This window comes from Varanus komodoensis, unplaced genomic scaffold, assembly GCF_004798865.1.
Source record: "Varanus komodoensis strain SLA01 unplaced genomic scaffold, ASM479886v1 scaffold33, whole genome shotgun sequence".
NCBI lineage: Eukaryota > Metazoa > Chordata > Lepidosauria > Squamata > Varanidae > Varanus > Varanus komodoensis.
In genome coordinates, this window is record NW_025335817.1 from 5,215,188 (window position 1) to 5,238,603 (window position 23,416).

Here is a 23,416-nt window from a genome sequence, read left to right on the forward strand (position 1 = left end):
ATAAGAGATGGATGGTGCAGGTGGATCCTCCTTGGAAGTGAAGGTCTGTTCCTTAGTTCTGGAGAACCAGAGGGCATGCCTCGTCCCTCTCCTCCTAGGAGGATGCCTTCATGAGGAGGAGGAGATATGCCAGAGCTGGGATTCCGTAGTCACCATGATGAAACCCTGGTGGGGATGGGAAGGCAGCAGCATCTCTTGCTGCCATTGGCTGAAGCACAGGCCAAGGAACAAGAGAACGTGGGAACAGCCGTGCTGGAGCAGGCCAGTGGTCCATCCACGAAAAGTGGGTGCACGGACCTGAAAAGGCAAAACGAGATTCTAGGAAGCCGCCATCTCCTAACTCATTGGCTTCAAGCAGGAGTTTTTCTAGCCCTGCCTGGCATGGTGGGGATTGATCCCGGGGCCTCCTGCATGCAAGATCGCTGCTCTGCCTCTGAGCCATGGCTTCACTGAGTCGGCAGCCAGGGAAAGCAGCCAGGTATTAGAGAAAACCATCAAGAGAAGTGAGAGGAAGAGAAAGCTGGAGGAAAGACTCTTTCTGCAGTATGGGAGCTGGGAGGAAAGGTCACTTGGTTAGGAGCCGTAGAAGTGAGGGAGGCAAGCCACTAATGGATGGGTGGTGACTGGCTGCTTGTGTGACTACGGACCATCTCTTGAGGCAGACACCGATGAGATCTTCTTTAAAATGGCACTTGGTTGTTACGAGTGCGTGGTCTTCCAAAGCATCACTGGCTCATGTTTGGCTTTTCCCCAGACGTGGTCAAAGGTGAGAAGGTCAAGCCCGTTTTTGAGGAACCACCAAACCCAACAAATGTTGAATCCAGCTTGCAACGAATGAAAGCAAATGATCCTACGCTTGTGGAAGTCAATTTGAATAACATCAAGGTATTCCTTTGGATGCTATGGACTGGAATGGTCCCTTTCCACCAGTGGGATTTGGGAAGCACTTCCAGGTGGTCTGCAATTGTTCTCTAGAGCCTTTCCTTGAAGGAATGGAGGAAGAGATACTAAGAGCTTGTTGGACTGTGCAGAATCCAGCAGATCTGTGCAGATCTGCACGTAGGAATCCCAGGCTTAAAAACTCCCTAACCGCACTATCTTTTGGCATGGCCAAACTTCCTAGGTCAGCAATAAGGCTTGACTTAGGTGACAAGCCGCAAGTTTTCGGAGGGGAGAAGAAGTCTTCAGAGCCAGGCCTAACAAATGGAGTGAGGGAAATACCAGTTTGCTTGTGAAATGCCAAAAAAGAAGATGTGCATAATCAAAAAGAAGATATACATTTGCTTAAAATGTGCTATGCTAATTTATGTGGGCAGGTGGACATTTTGAATAATGGTTATAATAGTAATTAAATGCATGCCTTCTGAGTGGGGAAGGCCGCTGTATCAGCTGCTCTCGGTGCTTCGCATGCTCTGCTGCCTAGACGCGAAGTGCAGATGGGCAACCTCAAGGCCCTGCCTGGTTTCTGCACCAGGACTGGGCAGCCCTTCACACAGAGGACCGTAAAAGAGGAAGCGTGGCCATCTTGTTATGTGTGTCCTATTGTGGCTACCTGGCATTTGTTTGCTCCCCACTCCACCCCTTTTAGCTCTTCCTGCCCCGTTCAGGCGATTCTGTTTAAGTGGACTCTTCATGAAGTTTTATTAGTTTGGCTTAGTCTGTGTCAGATGCTGCAGGACTTGTCTGCTTTCTAAACATGCACAGGATTGCTCCTTTATTGAGATTAAAAGCTAGTGGGTTGGATCCAGACATGGTTGTGCCTAGACTAGGCCATTGAAATCAATGGGACAAGCCATGCCTAGCTTAACCGTCAGTGATTTCAGTAGGGCAGCACTGAGTCTGACCACATCTAGATCCAGCCCATTATCCATTCCACTTTAGCGATGCTTGCATTTTCTCTACATTATAGAATATCCCAATACCAACCCTGAAAGAATTTGCAAAGGCTTTGGAAACAAATGCCCATGTGACAAAATTCAGCCTGGCAGCTACACGGAGCAACGACCCTGTCGCAATGGTAAGTTGAGCAAACTGTACTGTGAAAAACTTGTAGTCCTTCAAATTGTATTGATGTATTTTAACCTTTCGTTGACACTGCTGGCTATATGCAGACGGAGTTGTGCATTTGGTAGAGGGAAAGAGAGGCAGGCAGACGGACCGACGGGCAAGTACAATACTTGCAGGCTGGAAATCCTGATCAATTCTGTCCAGTGAAGGGGAGACTCAAATGTCCTGCTGGGAAGGCAGTTTTTGAGAGTTGGTCTATGAGATTTCTCTCGGGGGGGGATGTCTTTATCCTGGAATTCACTTACTATGCAGCAGTATCACATTTCTTTTTGGGGGGCGTGAAGGCAGAGATAGGAATTCCTGCATTAAGCAGCCGCAGGCCGAGCAAAAACGGATCGGGAAGAGCTCTCCCTCTCACTGCAATTCTACAACAGGAATCCCTCGCCTTTTGTGCTCCTGCTTGCCCTACTGCGGAAAAAGGCACCTTGAGTCCCCCAAATGGGAGTGAGAGAAGCCGAGGCCTTCATTCAGCATGCTAGTCACACCAGGGCCCTCAGTTAGGCTCCCAAGGCCTTTGATTCCTAAGGTGCATTTCTTTGTCAACTGCAGTCGTATGCGGAATTGCCCAAGGGCATCCTCAGTGCAGCATCCCTCTCTCCTCTCCATCCCATCATGCTCTGTTTCTTAAACTGCCTGCAGAGAAAATACCCCACTGGTTACATGGGCTGAGCTTGCATTTGCTCAGCTTCCCTCCTGCTCAGTTCCACTCCTGGGGTAGGAGTCCAGAAACGCAGGTGCTTGAGCTGCACCCGGACCCCCTGTCTGCTTTCTCCAGATGGTCACCGTCCCTTCTCCGCAAAGATCAGATGGGGTTCCTCACCCTCCCTGAAGCTGGAAATGCCTCTTCTAAGACTCAGGAACTGGCAGGAAGAGCTTGAGTCAAAACAGGTGATGTTTGGGGTCTTTCGTCTTTACCTCCTTTGCCTTTGGCCCTGCTCACCCTGGGATGCCCCAGTCCTCAGACCAAAGGGGGCTCAGCACCCCAGCTGTGGGGTCAGGAGGGCAGCCCTCACGTTGCAGTCCCTTGCAGAAGCCCCCCCTCCGTGCCTTTTTTTGCATTTCCTTCTGCTGCAATCTGGAACTGAAAGGTACTAAACTGCCCTGGCTACCCCTTGCGCAAGTAAGAGAATCAACGTTGCAAAGGCACAAGATAGTTTCATGGAGGCACACAAGTCAGCAAAAAGAACTGGCAAAGGGGGCGAATGCTTCTGCAAGGCCCTGCATGTGGGAGAGCATTCGCAAGACCAGCAGAGCCTTCTCAGTTGTGTCCGCAGAACTGCTCAGGGGAAGAGACCTAACGGAGCCCTAATCTTGTAGAAAGCAATGCGAGGCCTTTCTGCCCAAGGAGGCCCGTTAGAGATGTTTCCTCAAGCATGTTGGTGATACTTGCATAAGGTCTTGTTCTGTGGATTTTATTTGGCGTGCCAAAGAGATGAGAAATGTACGTGCAACTCAGGGATATGCATTTGTAAATGCAAATAAGCACAGGGGAGGTATGATCACTATGAGGGCCATTGCAGGCATGGGAACTGAGCCCACTCCCACTGGAAAACTTCTCTGAAGCTCGGGAGGAAATCTACATTGCAAATACCGGAGCAATCTTCCGTCATTTTTTCTTGCCATGCTTCCATTTAGAATGTCTGAAACGGTGGCTTCGGTACAGGCCAACCCCGAAGGGAGCCCTTTCTCTAAGCAAGCTTCTCTTGGATATCACCTTTGAGCTCCTTCCGGGCATTGCTCGCAGCCATCTTGAATTACACGTCCTGTGTAATTAATGAATGAATGCTAGACTTTGTTTATGTTGCGCTTTTGCTACTACAATGTGTTCTTTTCTTTAAAAAAAACCCCTCTTATAAAGGGGAACAACTGATGAAGAAGTAGAGTTAAAACAAAATAAATCTGACCATTTGATTAGAAGAGCATCCTTACATTTTGCAATATTGCAAACAGGAAGTGTAGGGCCAGCCTCAGACCCCAACCCGAACCTCCCTCCAAAGCCACTGACAGTCTGTTCTTTCTTTGGACTTTGTAGCATCATTCTCCGCCACGCCTGAAGGTAGCAGGTTTGCTTAGAGAACACAGGGCATGCCATGCAGCTCTGTCCTCTGACACTTTGCGGCCACCTCCCAGAATCCGCCGCCCGAGCATCTACCTCACCTTGCCTCATGGAATGACCGGCCTGGGGGGAATTGTCCCAGGCTTCTCCTCCACCTTTGGGAATTCCTGGCTATTTATCCCATGGCAGGAGGCTATATTTTGAAGGGGCCATACTCAGTACTGACTACGTAGAAATCCTCCTTCTCCTGAGTTCCCAGCTCTCACAGTTCCTCTCATCCCTGCAGGCTTTTGCAGATATGTTAAAAGTGAACAAGACCCTGAAAAGTCTGAATATAGAATCCAATTTCATTACTGGGACAGGAATCCTTGCCTTGATTGATGCACTGAAAGAGAATAAAACATTGACAGAGATCAAAATTGACAATCAGGTAAGGAAAGGGGCAGTTAATTGGAATGCAGCATTGCCAAGACCCTGAAAGTACGGAGGAGTCAAAATTGGATGGAAGGATACTTTTGTGGTCTGGTGTCGAGGCTGAAGTTGGACTGGTTGGAAATGGTTGATTTTCTTTGGGAAATAAAACCCAACAGCCTAATAGCTCTCACTGGGACTAGGTGAGGAAATGTAACATTCTGAAGCTGGGATTTATTTTTCATGCTCTGAACTGCGCTGGATCAACGTTCCAGCCCCAATTAAGCGTCCCGTACTTTGATACGGCAATCACGTGATGAAAAGCCTGCCGATCCCCTCCTTCTCAGTTGTGGCATCGATTGCCCTCCACTCACAGAGTGGGGCCATCTGAAGAGGGGAGCCTGATACAGATTTCTGGCTTGTGTGGAGAAACTTTGTCAATTTTTTTCCCCCACAAAGAGGGTGATGAATGTAATGAGGGCTGGGGTAGGACTGAAGCCCTCCTCCTCCTCACGGGAATAAGGCCTCCATCTAGTTTGTATTTGCATGGGCAACAAAACCGAAATACATGGAATTCCAATTGCACATATTTAACTATCACCCATCCCCCCTCGCTTTTTCTCTCCCTGCATATCTAAATTTAGGGCCTGGATAGGACTATTTGGTGTTGCACAATGGATTATTGTAAATGGCTGGCACAGTACTGGGAGGGGAACGTTGGATTCGATCCAGGGCTTTGGTGGGAAGAGGGTTTTAAAGCTTGGTCCCTGTGATGGTTCGGATTAGGACCCCTCCCTTGCAAAAAAGAAAAAGAAAAAAAGCCTGATATATAGAATGGCTGGAGGGGAAAACATTCCTTTGGTGGCATGTTCAGAGTCCCAGCAGAGGGGGAGGGATTCCATCCGGGATGTGGTTCGGGTACAGGGTGAAAGCCTCTTTCCTCTCACACCACGGTACTGATCCAGCTCATCAGTCCTAGCCTGTTAGTCCGAAAAAAGCTGGTTTGTAGCATCAAAGCTCGTGCTGAGAGCCAGTTTTAGCCAAGCCAGTTTGAGCAGGGGCTTCCTTTGCACGTAAAGCCCATGCCTGCTGGTGCTGCTGCTGCAGTTGTGTTCCAATTGGGAATGACGGGAGAGCAAGCACTGCTCTCCTTCCTTCGCGGGTCAACGGGTCTCCTTGTTTTGCTTCCTTGTCCAGAGGCAACAGCTTGGCACCGCAGTGGAGATGGAGATAGCTCAGATGTTGGAGGAAAACTCGCAGATTCTCAAATTTGGGTACCAGTTTACAAAGCAAGGCCCAAGAACCAGGGTAGCAGCAGCCATCACAAAAAATAATGACCTAGGTAAGGTTGCAGCTTCCTTAAGTGTTTCCCAAAGCCACGTTTTTCCATGAAACTCACTGAGAAGTAAATTGCTGCTTCTGGTACAGGTGTCAAACTTCATTCTGCAGAAGCGCTTCTCAGAGTTACAATTTTGTGCAGTGGTGGTAATCCCATCTCTTGCGTCCAAATTTCAGACAACAGAAATGCCATCACTTGCTGTTGTTATTGTTATTACATGGTGTTCTGCATTATCATTATCATTATTTGTACTGCTATTACTACTACATTGCATTTATATCCTGCCCTTTTCCTCTTGCAAGGAACAAAAGGCAGTTTACATAGCTTCATTTTATCCTCACAGCAACAACCCTGTGAGGTAGGATAGGCTGAACTTTCCTGCCTCTGTTGGGCTGGTCACTCCCAAAACCAAAATGATACTTTATACTTAGTAGAATCAGTAATGATAGCAAGAAACTCCAGGGCTGCTTCCCCAAGGGGAATGGAAAGGAGATGGGCCAGAACAGCTGGGAAACAATATAGATACTCCTCTCTCCAATGTGTTGGGGAAGTTTTTGCTTTTATGAAAATTGAAACCCAATGGGATTCCGTTCAATGGTGGATATGGGACAATCATATCGATATTTGGATGGCATCAGGTTGTGGGTTCAAATATACATTGTGAATTGGCAGCTCCCCTTCTGAGTTTAGCCACAGACTCACACAATTACAGCTCCCTTTCAAGCTAAGCTATAGCACCTGGCCTTTGTCGGACAACCTGCGGCAGAACAAAAATATCGTCCAAAAATATCCCGCCAAAGAAGTGACGGCCTCATTCCTGGTATTTCAGCCGTCGTTTGGACTGGTTTGTTTGGATTTTCTGACACTTTCTGTCTTGGTTAAATAATGTGAGTAAGTAAAAATAGGCTATGGGGCTAAGTGTATTTCCCTTCCGTGGTTTGGAAAAACACCACGACAATGAGCTGCCACAGTCGCCTCAGTTTAGGGAGAACTGCGTTTCCCCTGCGCTTTAAGTGTCCCGCTCAAAATCTCTGAAGCTCTTTGAGGAGCCGTTCATTCGGCAAGGCAGCCTTGTCGATCGCCACCGTTCTCCAGGCAAGGGACCCTCTTCTCCCTGCCTTTCACTGGGAGAGCTTTGACTGCTCTCAGGTCAGTGAATCTGACCCTTAAATTCATTGACCCAGAGAATGGGCCTCACAGTCACTTCCAAGCATCTCCAGGGAATGCTGGGAAAGTCCCCTGGATTTCCATGGACCAGGGAAGGCAGCTTTTTAATGTTACTTCTGGCCCTTGTTTTTTCATAATTAGCATTCTAAGCAAAGGTTGCTAAAAGGTTTTTTTTTAAAACCAGGCTTTTCTGATGGCAGGATGGTTATCATCACTGGACAAAACCAAAATGAAATCCTCTGCATAAATAATATTAAATAGTGCTGTAGGGAGAAGCTAGCCCAGAGGTTTCTGCATTGAGGCCCTTTTTAAACTTAGTTTCTTGTGAAAATTATGTGACCCACCGTGCAGTTTCCTTGGTGCATTCACCTTCAAATTTTTTAAATTGTCTCTTTCCTCTTTGATTGGTTCAGCAGGTGTATTTGATGGATGTTTAGTGTTTGGCGATACTGTAAACCAACCTGAATATTTTTTTCCTGGAAAGGCAAGGTAGAAATAGATTTTAATAAATGAATGTTATTTTAAATAAGTCAATAAAGCGCCATCTTCTGTTCTAACCTCTCATTCTGCTGCTTATGTAGAGTAGCCCTGTAATAAGTTTCAAAAGGAGGTGAAGCTCATTTGCTATGGCAGATTATGGTAGATTTGGTGGTTCTGGGCTTGGGCTAGGGAGATCTGAAGGTCTGCTCAGCTCTGAAGCTCATGGCATGTCTGTCTCTTAGCCTACTCTACCTCACAGGGTTGTTGTAATGGCAAAATGTTAAAACTCCACATAAGTTGCATTCAGTTTCATGGAGGAAGGGACAAAGACCAATATCAGACAAATACCATTACAACTGTTAATCAACTACTTGCAACGCATAAATGGTACAAAATTTTGACATCAGGCTCTGCTTTCTTTCCCTACTCCCTTCTCTCTTTAGTTCGCAAGAAGCGTGTAGAAGGGGAACGTCACTAGACCTGTCTTGGAGGATGTGGACACGCTACCTGTCAAAAAGCACCGCTCAGAAAATTCACTGGCCTTAAGGGAAGACACTGGAAAGCATTGAGAAAAGGGGCGCTCCTGTTCCACTGCCCTAATCCCCCCTTTCTCTCTTTAAAAAAAAAGTTCCAGCCTGATTTTCTTTAACTTGCTCACTTAAAGAAAAGCATGTTTGAATTAATTACATAAAGCCAAGATGTACATTCATGCTTGGAATTCTGATTGCCCTGAACTGGCCCCACTCCACCCAAGGCATGGGGCTCCCTGCTCCCAGCTAACAGACAAGGCCTGATGCACCAGGAAGTTCTCCTGCACAAATCCCACTGAAATGGATGGGAACCCCCTGGTGGATTGAGCTTGATGGGTTCGGACCGTCTCTCTCCCACTCGTAAAGCCTGCCACCTCATTTTGTCTCACAGGAGGGTTGGATCTGCCCCATGTCTGTACAGGCCACCATGTACCTTCCTTAGGTGGTTGAAAGGAGGCCAAGTGGTCATTACAAGCTATCAGTCCCAGAATCAGTATCCTCCTCCTCCTCCTCCTGTGCACTCCACCAAATGGATCAAAATCAGACTACGACGTGCCATAGAAGCAGAGAGAAGGTACATTGCACAGAAGAGCTTGAGACGCATTGCATGCTGGCTCCATTCAGACAACACCCTAAACCATGGTTTGTGCTAATTACACTGAAGCACACAAGTGGAATGTTCTCATATGCAGACAAACATAGTTTGAAGTTGCCTGCTTGCTTTCATTTTTTTTTCTCTGCTCAGCAAACCATGGTTTAGAGTGGCTTCTATTTACCGTCTGCTCTCCCTTTCTAATTTTATGGTACATGTGCCTCTCGAAGGGACCAACACCCCTAAGTACAGTGTGTTGACTCTGCATAGACTATGGTTTGTAATCCTCTGCAAATCATGGTTTCTGATACTGGTTTCCCGAAGGATTGCAAACGGTGGTTTACTAATTCAGATATCAGGCCTCCTAACCATAGTTCAGCATTGTCTGAACTGAGAGAAAAAGTCAAGCTATCTGACTCTCCTCCCAACTCTGGGGTTATTTTGGTGGGCAAAAAGCATTGTTCCTGAGCTCAAATATGGTGGTAATTCAGACCCAGAGCACCAGCAAAATCCCTTTCCCCAAATCAACCTGAAGGGAATTGGAACTGGGTACAATCCACCAAACACTGTATTCCTGATTGGCATTAGCCTGATTAGCATTGGGTGGATCCATCGGTGCATTTTGGACCAAGTTTGAAAGTATTGTCAAAGCCTACTTGTTTACATGTGTTGGTCTGACTAACCGAGTTCTCACTCAGTTGTCCTTTTGGGTGATGTCATGTAATGAACACTAGTTTTGCCAAACCTAGAACAGTGTCAAACTTCAAATAGTTTTTGAAAAACTAATATTTGTGTGCATGTGCGTGCGTGTATTTAACAGGAGGTCAGGATTGTCTTTAACTGCCTCTTTCACATAGACCAATGTTCTAAAAACCAGAAAATGCTTATTTTCAAAATGCTTGGTTTTTCTTTTTAAAAACACCCCTGATACAACTACTTGTACCATATATTGCTACTACTTGTAGAAGACTAACAGAGGCTGTGTAATCCAATATATATTTACTGAAAACTAAATCCTACGGAGTTCAGGGGGACCTATTCCCAGATCGGTGTCTGTAGGACTGCGGCCAGGCTGCAGGAAGGGCACCGTCCTGGACAACCAGCGGAGAGGGAGTTTGATTTTGGGATTTCCAGGATAAAGGCACAGTTCCATCAATGGGTCCCTTCTCTTAAACAGCTGTTTAAGAGCTGTTGCTTAGGTAAAAGTCATAAAAGGGTGGGATATAGTGAAAGCTGCCGGTCTTGCTAGCAGATGGGAAGTGTCTACACACCATGAAGGTCTAAATGCTTGCGTTATGAACGAGAAGCTTTTTCAGAGTCCCCCAGCAGTAACAAGTGCCAGTGTCTTTGCTGCTGCAGTTCTGCACCTGCACTGAGCTTGTAACTTGTGCTGGTTTCTGAGACTAAACTCAGCAAATGGGTCTTTTTCCAAGGGCTTCATTGCAGGTTTTTGGTGCATTTTAATCTGTGTACCAAATATATTTGAACTGTGTACCATTACGAACGTGAGGAGAGTTTGCCAGGTGGACCAAGCAGGTTATATGCATTGTCCAACGTTAGCATGCTCCGGGCTAAGCAGCATCTCCAGTAGCCAGTGCTTGTTGGGAATGATGGGAGTTGTAGTTGAACTCATCTAGATGGCACCAGCTTGAGGAATGGTGGCATAAAATGTGAAAGAGCCCTGGGTTGTCACTTTTTTTTATATTGTCCTAAAACACCACCCCTCGCTTCTCAAGAGATGGTGAAAATGCTTTTATTTATTAGTGCAATTTAGATCTTCATTGTGGGCAGAATTGTAGTGGGTCTTTTTATTGTCTGTGTTGTCACTTGTATTTGTAAATTAATAACATATTTATGAGTGATCAGGAGTTACAGATGAAAGAAGTGTGGCTTGCTCCAGACGCATCCTTGAGCTGTAGTTCCACAGCAGAGGTCCTGCTTTGGATGCAGAAGGTCCCAGATTCAGCCCCTGGCATCTCCAGGAACTTGCCTGAAATCCTGATGACCTGTTGACAGGAAAATGAGCTTCGCATGTTCCTAGTGCTGCTGTCTCCCAAACAGGGAAGCTTTAATCTGAGAATGTTTCCATGATATTTCTTAGACTGCAGTAGTTTCATAGACATAGGAAGGTGCCAAATGCAGCAATTCCTGATCTACTGGTGTCCAGTAAGTTTGATTCCCCCTCATGTGAGAGTTAGACTGAAACTCAATTGACTCTCATAGCTATGCACGCATTGTTGTTGCAGCTAATAATGTTCAGTTTGTTTATTTCTCTGAGCCATAAGCCAAGAAAGCTCCAAAGTATAAAAAATAGATTGCAGCTAAATTGTTCTGATATATCCAAAATTGGAAATAGAAGATGGTGCAAAACAATGACGCAATGTTCTCCAAACTATGTGATGGAACATGGCAGATGGAATTGGCCTCATTATCAAATGTACAGCTTCTTGCATGGCTAATTTTGGTGAGATTTAACAACGGGTAATATAGGAAAGTATTGCAACGAACGCTTTTTGTTGTGGATTTTTTAATTCTTCAAATTATGTAGGAACAGGCTAGCATGGATTTATGAGTGAACACCTCTGTTAGGGACATGGGGATGGACTGACTCCATATTTGCTGCGTTCAAAGACGTTTGTTGAGTTGGGTGCGGAATGTGTTCAAATCACAGCCACACGTCTGTTTTCTCGTGTGACTGGGCCAATTTGCCTGGAGGTGCTGGCAAGAACTAGCGCCTCCACATGGGGCCCATCATAACATGGTGGTGTTCTGGAGCTGTGATTCTGCACGTGATGGCAGATCTCCTACAGGTGACTCTACAGCACTTCCAGGTAAAAGTGGTCCTTTGACAGCCTCATGTGCTTCTGTGATGATGTGTGAAACAGCTTGTGAAAATTGCTGGCCCCGTGTAGCGATTCCATTTCTCCCTACTTTGATTTCCTTACAAGCACAGCCCAACTTTTAACCCAACAATGGCAGAAATGTCACACTAAACAATTGTTCCCTTCTCTCCAAAAGATTTCCAACAGTGGCAGTCTGAATTCTTCAAAAGGTCTACCATATGTGTTACATATTCCACCAAAAGAGGGTTCCTCAATCATAATTTCCAAGATGAATGAATGTCCACTTCGTTTCTCTTTGCCAAGGGAAGTCTTTCTTTCCCAGCTTCCACAAATCTCCCACGGCCCCTTATTTATATCTAGTGATGTCCCCTTTTTCATTTTTGAGCAAGCGGCAAGAACAGCTCCTGTTTGTGTGTTTCAAATTGCCCATGTGGACCAGCTTTGTCTTGACAGTTGCATGAGGCCTAGCCTGAGCCGAGCCATCCCTATTGACCCAGGATAAATCTGGAAGCTCCGCGTGTGTCATTTCTCCCTTTCACTCGAAAGGATGGCGAGAGGCCACAGTCTGTGATGCAGCATGTGCTGTGCTTGCACAGGTTCCAGGTGGAGTCCTGGGCAGGGCTAGGAAGGACTTCCTTTCTGGAACGGCGGAGCGGCCAGTCGCGAGTGTACTGAGCCAGATGGACGGGTGGCCTGCCTCATCTGCCTGTCCGTGGTCCATGAATGGGATGGGGATCGGGCACGGACATGCAGGCCTCGGCACACACCGCCCCTTCTCCGCCCCGCTGCAGCAACAGGGCTGTTCTGAGAGGGAGATGTTTACACCGATGAGTCGCGATGCTGTGCTCCTTGATTCTTGTTCTTTCAGGGCTCCTGAATGCCAAGGAGGGTGCAATTATAATGGTAGCCTCTGTATATAGGATCCTGTATTTGCATGCTGTAACTCTGTTGTGGGCTTCTTGACTGCTTTTGCCCGTGTGGCAAGCTGTTCCTGCAGGGCGTGTCCTTTGATCCAAGCCGTACGATGCCTGTGCTGTGCACACGTGAGTGGTGTTTTGTGGCATTCTGCTTTGTGGCCTAATGCAGCCGTGTAGCCCCCTTGTCCTCCTCCCCAGCTCACGTTGGCCTACCTTCTTTACTCATAGAGGCACCTGCAGGAGGAGTGGCATTTAATGGATAAACTAGTTAGATTAATTCATTAGAAATATTCTGATCAAATCAGATGTGCCACCAAGTGAAAAATAAATAATTTCAATACATCTGAAGTGCTGAAGATGGTGGCTGTCATCCTAAAAGAGGTATCTGTCCAGTGCAAAGGAAAATGCCCTCTTTCTGAGTAGCACCTGCCTCAGCCTGTGTACACTTTGAAAAATTGCTTTTCTCATCTGCAGAGCTAAACAACTAATTGATCCTGAGCATTCTTGCCAAGATGTTTTTAACAGGGTTGTCGGACTTGGTAAATAGGGACAACCAGACATGGTTGCTAAACTGTTCATGTGTCTGCTTGGAAAGTCAGATTCTGGGTGGTTAGAAATGTCTGCTTCATCACAGATCTGCACTCAAGGTGGGGGGGAAAACTTTTCTTTATCACCTGGCGGGATGGTGCTGCTGCGGCTGCTGCTACCCTAGAGCCCTAGTCCTGGCATTGGTTTGTTGTATGCATGGCCCCAGTGCTATTTCACTATGCATCCACATTCATTCAGAGATCCAAGGAAAGAGAAGGTTGTAAAATTCCCACACTAAGCAGGAAAATGTCAGCCAGTTATCATCCTTCCAAGGGGTGAGGAGAATTTAAGCTCACTTGTGCCTTTGACCAGAAATCTGGGCTAGCTAGGGAATGGTAAGATTCTTCACAACATTTGGTGGGGCAACACAGATGTCCCAGTTTGCAGAGGGGTCACATCTGCATTTAGAGTTCCTTTGTGCTAAAAGGTTGTCCGTATTTAGGCAGGGCCATACGTTCATGTGAATTCTTTTGTGTGGTTGATGGCTAGAAAAGGCTGGCATGTATCTTAAAGTCTCCTGGTCACAAGGTGTTTCTGCAGCCATTCATCATGATGGTGGTACCCTTTTGTTCTCTATCAAAGGCTGTGTGACAGGCAGAAATTCAACGGTAAAGCTGTTTGTGCTGTGGTGATGCCATGATGGGAAAAATCTTGCATTTGTGGTAAACAGCTGCTAGAGGCATAGAAGTCAGAAAGATGGTGAACCTATTCATGAGCTCCTGGCTTGGACACCAGGCTGTTCTCGTGAATGGATGAAACATACGCTTTCAGCACAGCTCCAGGGACCAAGGTATGCAGTATGAAAACTAGTTTTGGCTGGTGCACAGAGAGCCCTTCTGAATCCCTGGCCACCTTGATCAAGTCATGGATACTCACTGCCCACAGCAATTTCCACTGCCTCTCTCCACACCCTTGAATCTGATGATCCAAGCACCATTCACATAGTAGGTTAAAGTCATCATTAGTCAATTTTGATGGGAAATGGACCAATACTATGTGTACCAAATCATAAGAGTGACACAGGGTCATATCATTCTCTAATAGGTACAAGAGCTAAAGATGTGAAGAATGCAAAAGGATAGAGTGTTACATTCACATCCACGGAGAAAAATCAGTGTGGTGTAGTGGTTAAGAGCGTGGGACTGGGACTCAGGCGATCTGGGTTCGAGTCCCCGCTTGGCCATGGAGCCAACTGGGTGACTTTGGGCCAGTCACAGACTCTTAGCCCAGCCTACCTCACAGGGTTGTTGTTGTGGGGATAAGATGGAGGAGGAGATGTAAGCTGCCTTGTGCCCTTTGTAGAAAAAGGCGGGATATAAATCGAAAAAATAGAATAAACCTGGAAAGTCACTTATGTGAACCAGTCCTATTAAAACCCAAGATCTGCAACTGTTTAGCATTTAATGGGAAGAACAGAGGCTGCAGCTGCACCCAAGAACTTGATAAAGGCTGTTGGCGAAGGAGAAGACTCTCTAAGATCTGTGCCTAACTGGCCTTACATAAGTCTTTCAACAGGCACTGGTAACGAACATAGGGAGATACACGTTGGTTGATAGAGGACAATCCTAGACTCATTTACAGGCGAGATCTAGAGTGGGTACATCCAGGTAGTGAGATGAGTTATATAAGGGTTAGTATCTGATTTACTGCTGTCCTAAGCTCAGTTTCTGAGTAGAAGAAGGTCATCTTTAGAAGAATAATGTGACTTTGGAGCACAAATTAGAACTTCATTATTAAAAGAAATAATTTGACAAAGGGTTGGGAATTAGCTAGACAGTTTTCACACACTGCTGTTATTTGGGTTTTTTGTATTTTTTTAAAATAAAATTTTCCATAAACACAGGTAGCCATGGTGTGCAACATTTATGTATTTTTATAGTGTACCAAGTCTATGTACATGTGAAATGCTAGAAAATGTTCAGTTTGGAAAACAAACAATAAACAATGTTGCATGTTCACAGCTTTGCAGCAAAAAGGAAGGGAAAATGTTGACTTCTGATAATCAGTTGCTTTTGTAAATAAATTTTTCATAACAAGTCAGTTTCCTGTGGTTGTTTTGGTGTTGTGAAACCCAGAAATTCCCATTTGTAACTGTATATTTTATCCTTAAAGTAACTCCATATAGGATTCAGTACCGCAAGAAGTGGTGATGGCTTAGACTGGCTTAGATTTTTTTTTAAAGAATAAGAGAACTGTCTTAGTGGGTAAGCTCCATTAATAGCTATTATCTTTAATTGCTGATTGAAAACTCCATGAACAGAGGCAGTATATCTCTAAATACCAGATACTGAGGGCCAACGAACACCTTAATGTCGTGTTTTCAGAAGTATCTGGCTGGCTGTTGATGAAAGCAGAATGCTGAACTTGTTGGGCTTTAGCCTGATCACATAAAGCAGGTTTTAGCTGGAGATTTCATGCGATTTCAGGTTAAACAAGGTCTGATACTTGATTCATGCCTGGGTACCTCTTTGCCTTCCCTAATGGAACAAGTAGCAATTTTAGAGGAGAGGGAAGTTGATGTGGTGAAAACAGTATTGGATAAAATGTTGCAGGGACTTTTACTAAACCTTTTAAGAGAAGGGAGATTTCTCCCAACATGCCCCCAGAGAGAGATGGGTGACCCAATCAAAGATCCTCAGTTAGTGTGGCCCTTCTTGGGTATATTGCTGGATGGTCCGTTTGTACTTATGCTATGCATGACATCCGGTAAACACAAATAGACTGAGTTGTGGCATTGGCGTACGTTGCGTTAAACTCAGTGGGAGACATTCCTGAATAAACAAAGGTGGAAAAGGGGCTGTCAAGACATAGGAGTAGTAACAACGACATACTACAGCGAGGATCAAGGGCTTTGTGTATATCTCTGCTGGGGGGAAAGTAACAGGACGCTATTGTCTTCTTTTCTGCTTGCTGTTTTCCCATAAGCATCGGAATGGCCACCATGGGAAGAGAATCCCAGGCCGGACAGGGTTTTAGTCCGGCCCAGGATGGCTTTACTTCTGTTTTTTCAAAATGTATCTCCTGGCTACATCCAGAAGCTCAGCGGCAGGAGAAGAAGGCAACAGCCTTTCTTCACAAATGATCTTCAAAGGCACGATAACTTTACAGCCAGAGATTCTATATAGCTAAACATAACTAGGCAAGCACACACCTGAGCGTATCCTCTGAAGTTCTAACTTCAGAACATATTCAAGGGAAACAGAAGCTCCCTGAATACACTGTAAGACAAGGCACAACACATGTAACCTGTCAAAATGCTTATGGCCCGAGGGAATGGATGCAACTGGATTTCTATCTCCACTGAAAAAACAAGGAGCATAATTGTATCTGTGATGTTAGCAAAGGCTTCTGAGGCTGGCAGAGACTCTGAATGTCCATAGGAAGACCTGGTTTGACACACAGATGTTCAATATGTTCACGCATAGATGTGCAATATGGACATAGAACAATGACCACTTCCATGGCGTGATGGTAACTGGATAAGCCTGGAGAGGTGACTACCACTGTTGTCTCCAAGCAGGTGTGGGGGCGCTAACTCATCCTTTTAAACAGGAGATACTTCTTCAAAGCAATAGGCACAGGTATTGTCCTCATTCTGAGAGCTAATTATTTGACTTGGGCCAGTCATGAAATCTTAGAATAGTAAGGTTAGAAGGGGCCGTGAAGGCCACTGGGTCCAGCCCCCTGCTGTTGCAGGACACCCATTTACACCATCCCACTCAGAAGACTGTCCAGTTTCTTTCGGAATGTCTCCAGTGTGGGAGAGCCCACCTCCTCTCTAGGCAGCTGGTTCTACTCCTGTATTGCTCTGACAGGGAGGAAGGCTTTCCTGATATCTAGCCTGAATTTGGGTTGTTGCAACTTGAACTGATTATTCAGTGTCCTCCACTCTGGTATCAGCGAGAAGAGATCTTGACCTTCCTCTTTGTGACAGCCTTTGAGGTACTTATAGAGTGATAACATATCCCTGCTCAGTCTTTTTTTCTCAAGGCTGAACATGCCCAGTTCTCTCAGTCGCTCTCAGTTCTTAGTCTCTCCTCATGGGGAAGTGTTTCCAAACCCCAACTCATTTGTGTTGCCCTCCTCTGGACCCTTTCTAATTTTTCTGCTAATTTCTTAAATCTTGGTGCCCAGAACTGGGCACAGTATTTCAGAAGAGATCTGACTAGTAAGGAGTATAGGGGAATTACTACTTTGCATATTTGGAAGTAATACTTCTGTTAATGCTTCCCAAAGTAGCTTTTGCACTTTTTGCAGCTGCATCGCATTGTTGGCTCATATTTAGCCTGTTGTCCACAACTCCAAGGTCTTTTTCTTTTTCAGTTCCGTTGAGCCACATATTCCCCATCTTGTATCAATGCATTTGGTTTCTTTGGTGGAGGACTTTGCATTCATCTGTATTGAAGCAGATTCTGTTGCTTCCAGCCCAGCATTCAAGTTTATCAAGATTCACTCATTCTTGGTTCTTCATTCTGTCTTCTAGGGTGTTCACTATTCCACTCAGTTTTGTTTTGTCTGCAAATTTGATTATTGTTCCTTGTACTTTTTCATCTGAATCATTAATAAATATGCTGAAGAGAACTGGGCTCAGAACTGAACCCTGTGGGATCCCATTAGTTACTGGCCTCCAGTTTGAGAAGGTGTCATTGATGAGCACTCTTTGTGTCTGATTTAGCAGCCAATTTTGGATCCACCTAATAGTATTTCCATCAGTCCAGTTTTGGCTAATTTGCTTATCAGAATGTTTGGGGCACTGTTTCAAAATCTTTGCTAAAGTTGAGGTAGATTATGTCCACTGCATGTTCCCTCTGTCCATTTGGGAGGTTACCCAGTAAAAAAAAAAAAGAGATTAAATTAATTTGATGAGATTTATTTTTGATAACTCCATGTTGGTTTTTAATTCACCATTGCATTTTATTGGGGTTGCTTGCAAACTGATTTTTAAATAATTTGCTCCAGTATTTTCCCAAAGATTGATGTCAGACTATGTAGTTCTCAGGTTGGTCTTTTTTCTCATTTTTGAAGATGGGAACCACTTTAGCCCTTTGCCAGTGGTTCGGAGAGTTCCTCTGCTAACTCTTTTATGACTCTGGGATGGAGTTCATTGGGCCCTGGAGATATGAACATGTTTATTCCATCTATATCTTCCTTGACCATTTGTCTGTTAATCTTGAGCTCCCATCTCTCACTTTCATCTTGTACTTCCTCTTGGTTGTAGATTTTCTTGTGGGAGAAGACTGAAGAGAAGTAGGAACTGAGCACCTCCACCTTTTCCTTGTTGTGTGGCATCCACTCTGCCATCCCCTTTAAGTAGCTGGACACTCTTCTCTTTCGCGTCTCTTGTTTTGGATGTATCTGAAGAAGGCTTTGTTGCTGTTCTTAGCATCCCTTGCTAGGCTCAGTTCATTCCCTGCTTTAGCCTTCCTGACACCATCCTTGCAACTCCTTGCAATTCGTTTCTATTCTTCCTTTGTGGTCTGACCCTGCTTCCGCCTCCTATTCATGTCCTTTTTTTCTTTTGGGATATCAGTTAACTTTTGATGGAGCCATGTGGGTGTCCATGAGAACAGCCCATATTTATTTAAAGCTTCCAGTCCTCAGAAAGTGTTTCCCTCACAGCCACAGACTGTGGGATCTTGGAGGAGCAATAAGCTAGGGCAAGAGACCAATCTGATCACTCGGGAAAGAAGGCCAGGCCACTGGGAAAGAAGTCTGATTTCTTCAGATGAGGGGCTACAGTGGTTAGGTAGGTACTGCTGGTCCAATAATATTCTCTATTAAGAATATGTGCTCAATAGAAATAAGTGAGGAAACAAGTTTCCAATGGTTTGGGCTCATATATATCTCTAAGATGCACATTTTGCTGAAATCATTTTGGCATGCAGGTTTTTAAAAAAATATGTATTTTAAGAAATCTCACCTAGATTTCAAGAACAAGTATCTTCTGCAAATATATTTGCAATTATTTAATGTGTATGATTGGAGCTTGCAATATTTAGTTGATTCATGGATTCAGTTCCATGGATGCTTAGGCAGAAAAAAGTCCTAAACCCCTTAGCATTTCTCAGTCAACATGCTAGCTGGAGAATGGCTGGGAGTTCCAGGACTATTTTTAAAGCATGCATAAAATTTCGCTTTGGCTAAAATCTGTGATTGGCTTAAAATAGGCCCTTGATCATTTACTGATGTATTATAATTCAAGCTGGCAAGTGCTGTCTTAGAAGAGACATTGCAGCTTTTCTCTCACATATATTGCATATGGGACATATGCAATATATTGCATAAAAATAAAATATTGCTTTATTTATATGTAAGCACATGCAGACCAATTAATTAGTCAACTAATTTAGCTGATTAAAATAACGTGATTAATCAACTAAGATTTCTTTAGCTGGGAAGCACTCCTTTTTATAATGGACTGCATTCATTCTATAGTTCTAGTATGCTAATGAATTGCCCATGACATGTTCCACTCATACAGCTTCATTGTGTGACCCAAGATATATGCCCTCCCGCTTTTAAAAACTTTGCAATAAAATAGGCTTTATTTTACTTTACCTTGAAGAAAATATATGCAGTTCGTGATTCATTTTGTCACAATATTGCTTCCATAAAAACACACACTTTTCTTGATTTACTCTCTGGATCAGAACGATTGAGTGAGAAATTTGACTTAATTTTTCCCTTTGATGTCCACATTCCTCTTCTCCAATGATTTCCTCATGAACAACCCTTGTATGCAGTGCTGCTTAATTTCTCTCCATTGCTCTCTGTAACTCTCTATCTACCAAGCTATTAAAAAACCCATTTCCACTGGCGAGAGGAACGAATGCTCCATATTGCCCTGGTGAAGCATTCTGGAATCATTGTCTAACAGGTTGGATATTCTGGCTAGTCACTCTTATGATCTTCAGCTGCCCATTTCATCACTCCCAGTTATAACTGGCAAGGACAGGTAAATTAGGAAAAATGGGTGCTGAATGGAAAGGGGGTCGCAGAAATGTGAGTATATTTGCAAGACACGGTTGGCTATTGGACAGTATAGAAATGAATGAATGAATGGACAGTGCAAAGCATCACTGGTAGGAAAAGGGCAGAACCAGACCACCATTTCATAGAGCAACACAGCGTTTCTTGGACAGGTCAGATAGCCTTATGGAAGTTAGCAGGCAGGAGATATCTGGGTGCCAGAGCATTTGCACAGCATGGAGAAAGTCCTACATTCCTTGCCCAGGATCTCCAGATAAAAGGAGCCCAGGCAGCACAGACTATCCAAGAATGCAGCACTGTTGATGGCGAGAGCCCGGATGAGAACCAAGTACTGCTCTGTGCTATATGTACCTACACACCAAGCAAACAGCTGTATGTAGCATCATACCCAATTTATTAGGGGAGTGGTGCTCGTGAGCAAGGGTTCCTCCCATTGGATTCTTTGAGCATGCACAGAGTGTTTTGTTGAACCCAATCTAGTATTTACTTCTAGGAACTCCCCTTATGAGCATGTTTGGGCCCCCTCCTTTTGGGAAGGGCCTTTTGGAAATGAGCATGCTTTCTCTCTGCATGCCAATCCTCTAACTGGCTGACATTGCATCATGGGGTCCAGAGGTGCACAACTTCTTCTGTTTCTGAGAAACTCTCCTGTTCCAAATCCCCACCCGCTCGTTGTACATCTTGGTTATCCTCCAAGGCTGCCTGTGTACCTGGGGAGTCTGGCCTTGAGACAAATGCCTCTGTCTCTCTCATCTCAACACAGAAACAGAGCGAGTCAGAAGGGGCCTCCCAGGCCATCTAGTCTGACCCCTGGATCCAGCCGGCTCCACTCACGACATGCCCACCAGCTTATCTTTGAACACCCTTACCAGTGGGGCTTCAACCACCTCCATGGAAGCCTGTTCCATACCCTCGGGATCCTGACTGTCAGGATGTGCTTCCTGGCATCTGGAACCTTTCTTCCTGGCAATGGAACCGTGGTTCCCTGAGCTTTGCTCCGTTGGAGCACATCCTGCCTTCAACATCTGGAATTGGCCCACATGCCAAGGCCCCCTCCCACTCCTCCTTCCCTGAGTCCCTGTCAGCAGCCTGGGGAATGCATGCCAAGAACAACTGTCTTTCTCACTCCCAACATTGGCACTTACAGAATAGTGAGCTGGCAAAGCCAGTGTTGGGCATTGGCAGGAGAACCTGCATGAACGAAGAAAAAATAACACAACATGCCCTAGAAGCCCAACACCACTGCAGCTCAAGAGTTTCCAGAAGTTTCCTTTTCAAGCATCAAGAGGAAAGTTGTAATCATTCTGAGCAGGTATTGTGTAAAACTGTTGCTATGCTCATTCAAAACCAAACAACCCCCAAACACTTTGCATTACATCACACATAGCTCACAACAATAAGTTGTTGAAAGGCAGGCAGACAGGCTGGCTGTATTTCACCAGCTAATGAGATCTCGTCAGCTGCATCTCTTGCAGCTAAGCGAGGGACATGGCAGTCTGAGGGGGTGGAAGATTATCTAATTGTTCCTGCTAATCAAAAAGTTCAGGTGTTTCAGCCCTGTAAGACCAGGATTTGCTACACTCGTGCATATACATGAATCGAATAATTGTTTTTTTGCCATTTGGAGCTTCACCACAATGACCTCACACATGACTGTAATCCTCAGGAAGACCTCAATTTTAGGATCTGCCAAAAGATTTCACTAGATGGAAGGCTTTGTGCCAGTATTTTCTGCAACATTCAATGTACTATTCTTGGAACATTCAAAATTAAATGGCAGCCAATACTCATGTCCTCAGAGCATCTGCTCTGGTTACTTTGTTAGAACTACAGATGCATCCAAGGAAAAAAAATCAAAGTGGTAGGAAGGGGCAACAGCTTTAAGGGCAGAGCATGTTTCGTATGCAGAAGGATGCCTTCAATCTCCACTTCTCTTAGTTTCAAGACCCCATTAAAAGCATGTCAGGCATTAAGGTTGCCAGCTGACCCAGGAGACTTGCTGCCAAGCAGAGTCGACACCACTGGGCTTGATGGATTCAATGCAGGCAGCTTCAAATGTTCATTGCTTCCCAAGCCCCCCTTAGCTGGTGTGGCTGTGGGACCCTGAGCCTTGCTGCCCACAGCAACAGCCACGGTTGCTCCCAGGGTGGCGGCAGGTCCTGGTTGTCAGCAGCAGATTGCAAAAGGATGCTCCAAGCATTCCCTTTCTTTGCTTGCCTGGTTCAGAAATGTAGCTGGCTAGAAACAAAGGAACAGCAGTTGGTCCTAATGAGGGTCTGCCTGCCCCCTGGATTAACCATTGGGAGTAATTGGGTCTGACAGGAGTAGGGATTGTTTCCGTGTAAACGCCACAATTTTTAGATTGCACCCATGCAGTCTGAACCTACTTGATTTTTAATTTTTGTGCAACACCTAGTGATGTTAGGCGCTTTATAAATATTTGTAATTGTTATGTTCCCATAAGGGAGATGATATTTTGTAAGAGATAGTTCCCAACATAAATTGCATTTGGCAGTTACTCTCATTCTGACAAGCTACTGTGGCGGTTATGGTTTTGTTAGCATATTTAAACGATAGTATTCCTTTTAACTGCATCTTTTTATAGCTGGAAGCCACTTGGAGGTACTTCTGAATAGGAAAAATATTAAAAATTAAAAATCATCTTCGGTATTTCCTGGCATTAGTTTATTCTGTCAGTTTCACAGTGAGAGAAAGTTCTCCTCCTAGGAATTGGGGTGGGGGTGCTCAGGGATTGCTAAGAATTCGCACGTGGGGTGGGACTGATGACACTTGCATGTTTTTCTGAAAGCAGCAGCATCAACCTGGTGAGAAGCCCGTGAAAAGGCAGGAGGGGCAATGAGCAAGGGAATTTGGGCTGGGCACGGGTAAAAAAGAGCCCACTTGGTAGGAACTGTGACCGAAACAAAGAGAATGCAGTAGAAGGCAAAACCACATTAGAACAGCAAAGGCACTAGGGCCCAAATGATGGTGGGAATGCCAGGCTCCAGTCACGTCCGACGTTTCACCTGGAAAGCCTTGTTGAACAAATGGTCTGTGTCTTGGCGTGCAAATGCCCGAAATACACAACAAGGGAAGGTTTTCTTTGAAAAGATTTCTTCTCGAGAATAACTGGCTGCCAGTGGATTGTTCCAGATGGCACACCTGATCCTCAGTTGGCCCTTTTATGCACTGATAATTAAAGGGTCACACACAACACAGTCAGCACTTTCTCATAGGTTACAGAAGTAGAAAGTTACAGTGGCATGATCTTTCCTGCCTGCATAGCAAAGAGAAAGAAGATGCTCCGAAGACGGAGGGTGGGGTGGGGTGGGGTGAATTGCCCTTTCTTTGTGCTGCTCTTACCTGTCAAGAGCCAACTGGCCCTTGTTGGTTGACTTTAGCTACATTCCAAGGGCGCACACAGGCTGATTTCTAG

At 45.1% G+C, this 23,416-nt stretch overlaps 1 protein-coding gene across 2 annotated transcripts in view; it reads left to right on the plus strand.

The window, feature by feature from the left end:
• LOC123027615 (tropomodulin-2) overlaps nucleotides 1–15,030 on the plus strand; it is a 45,471-nt gene extending 30,441 nt beyond the window's left edge. For both annotated transcript variants that reach the window (XM_044438588.1, XM_044438589.1), the window contains 5 exons: nucleotides 755–885; nucleotides 1,910–2,017; nucleotides 4,410–4,553; nucleotides 5,732–5,876; nucleotides 7,964–15,030. In XM_044438588.1, coding sequence (XP_044294523.1) covers nucleotides 755–885; nucleotides 1,910–2,017; nucleotides 4,410–4,553; nucleotides 5,732–5,876; nucleotides 7,964–7,998 — 563 coding nt within the window. In that variant the 3' untranslated portion in view covers nucleotides 7,999–15,030. The remainder of the gene's footprint in view (nucleotides 1–754; nucleotides 886–1,909; nucleotides 2,018–4,409; nucleotides 4,554–5,731; nucleotides 5,877–7,963) is intronic.
• Nucleotides 15,031–23,416: the final 8,386 nt, after the last annotated feature.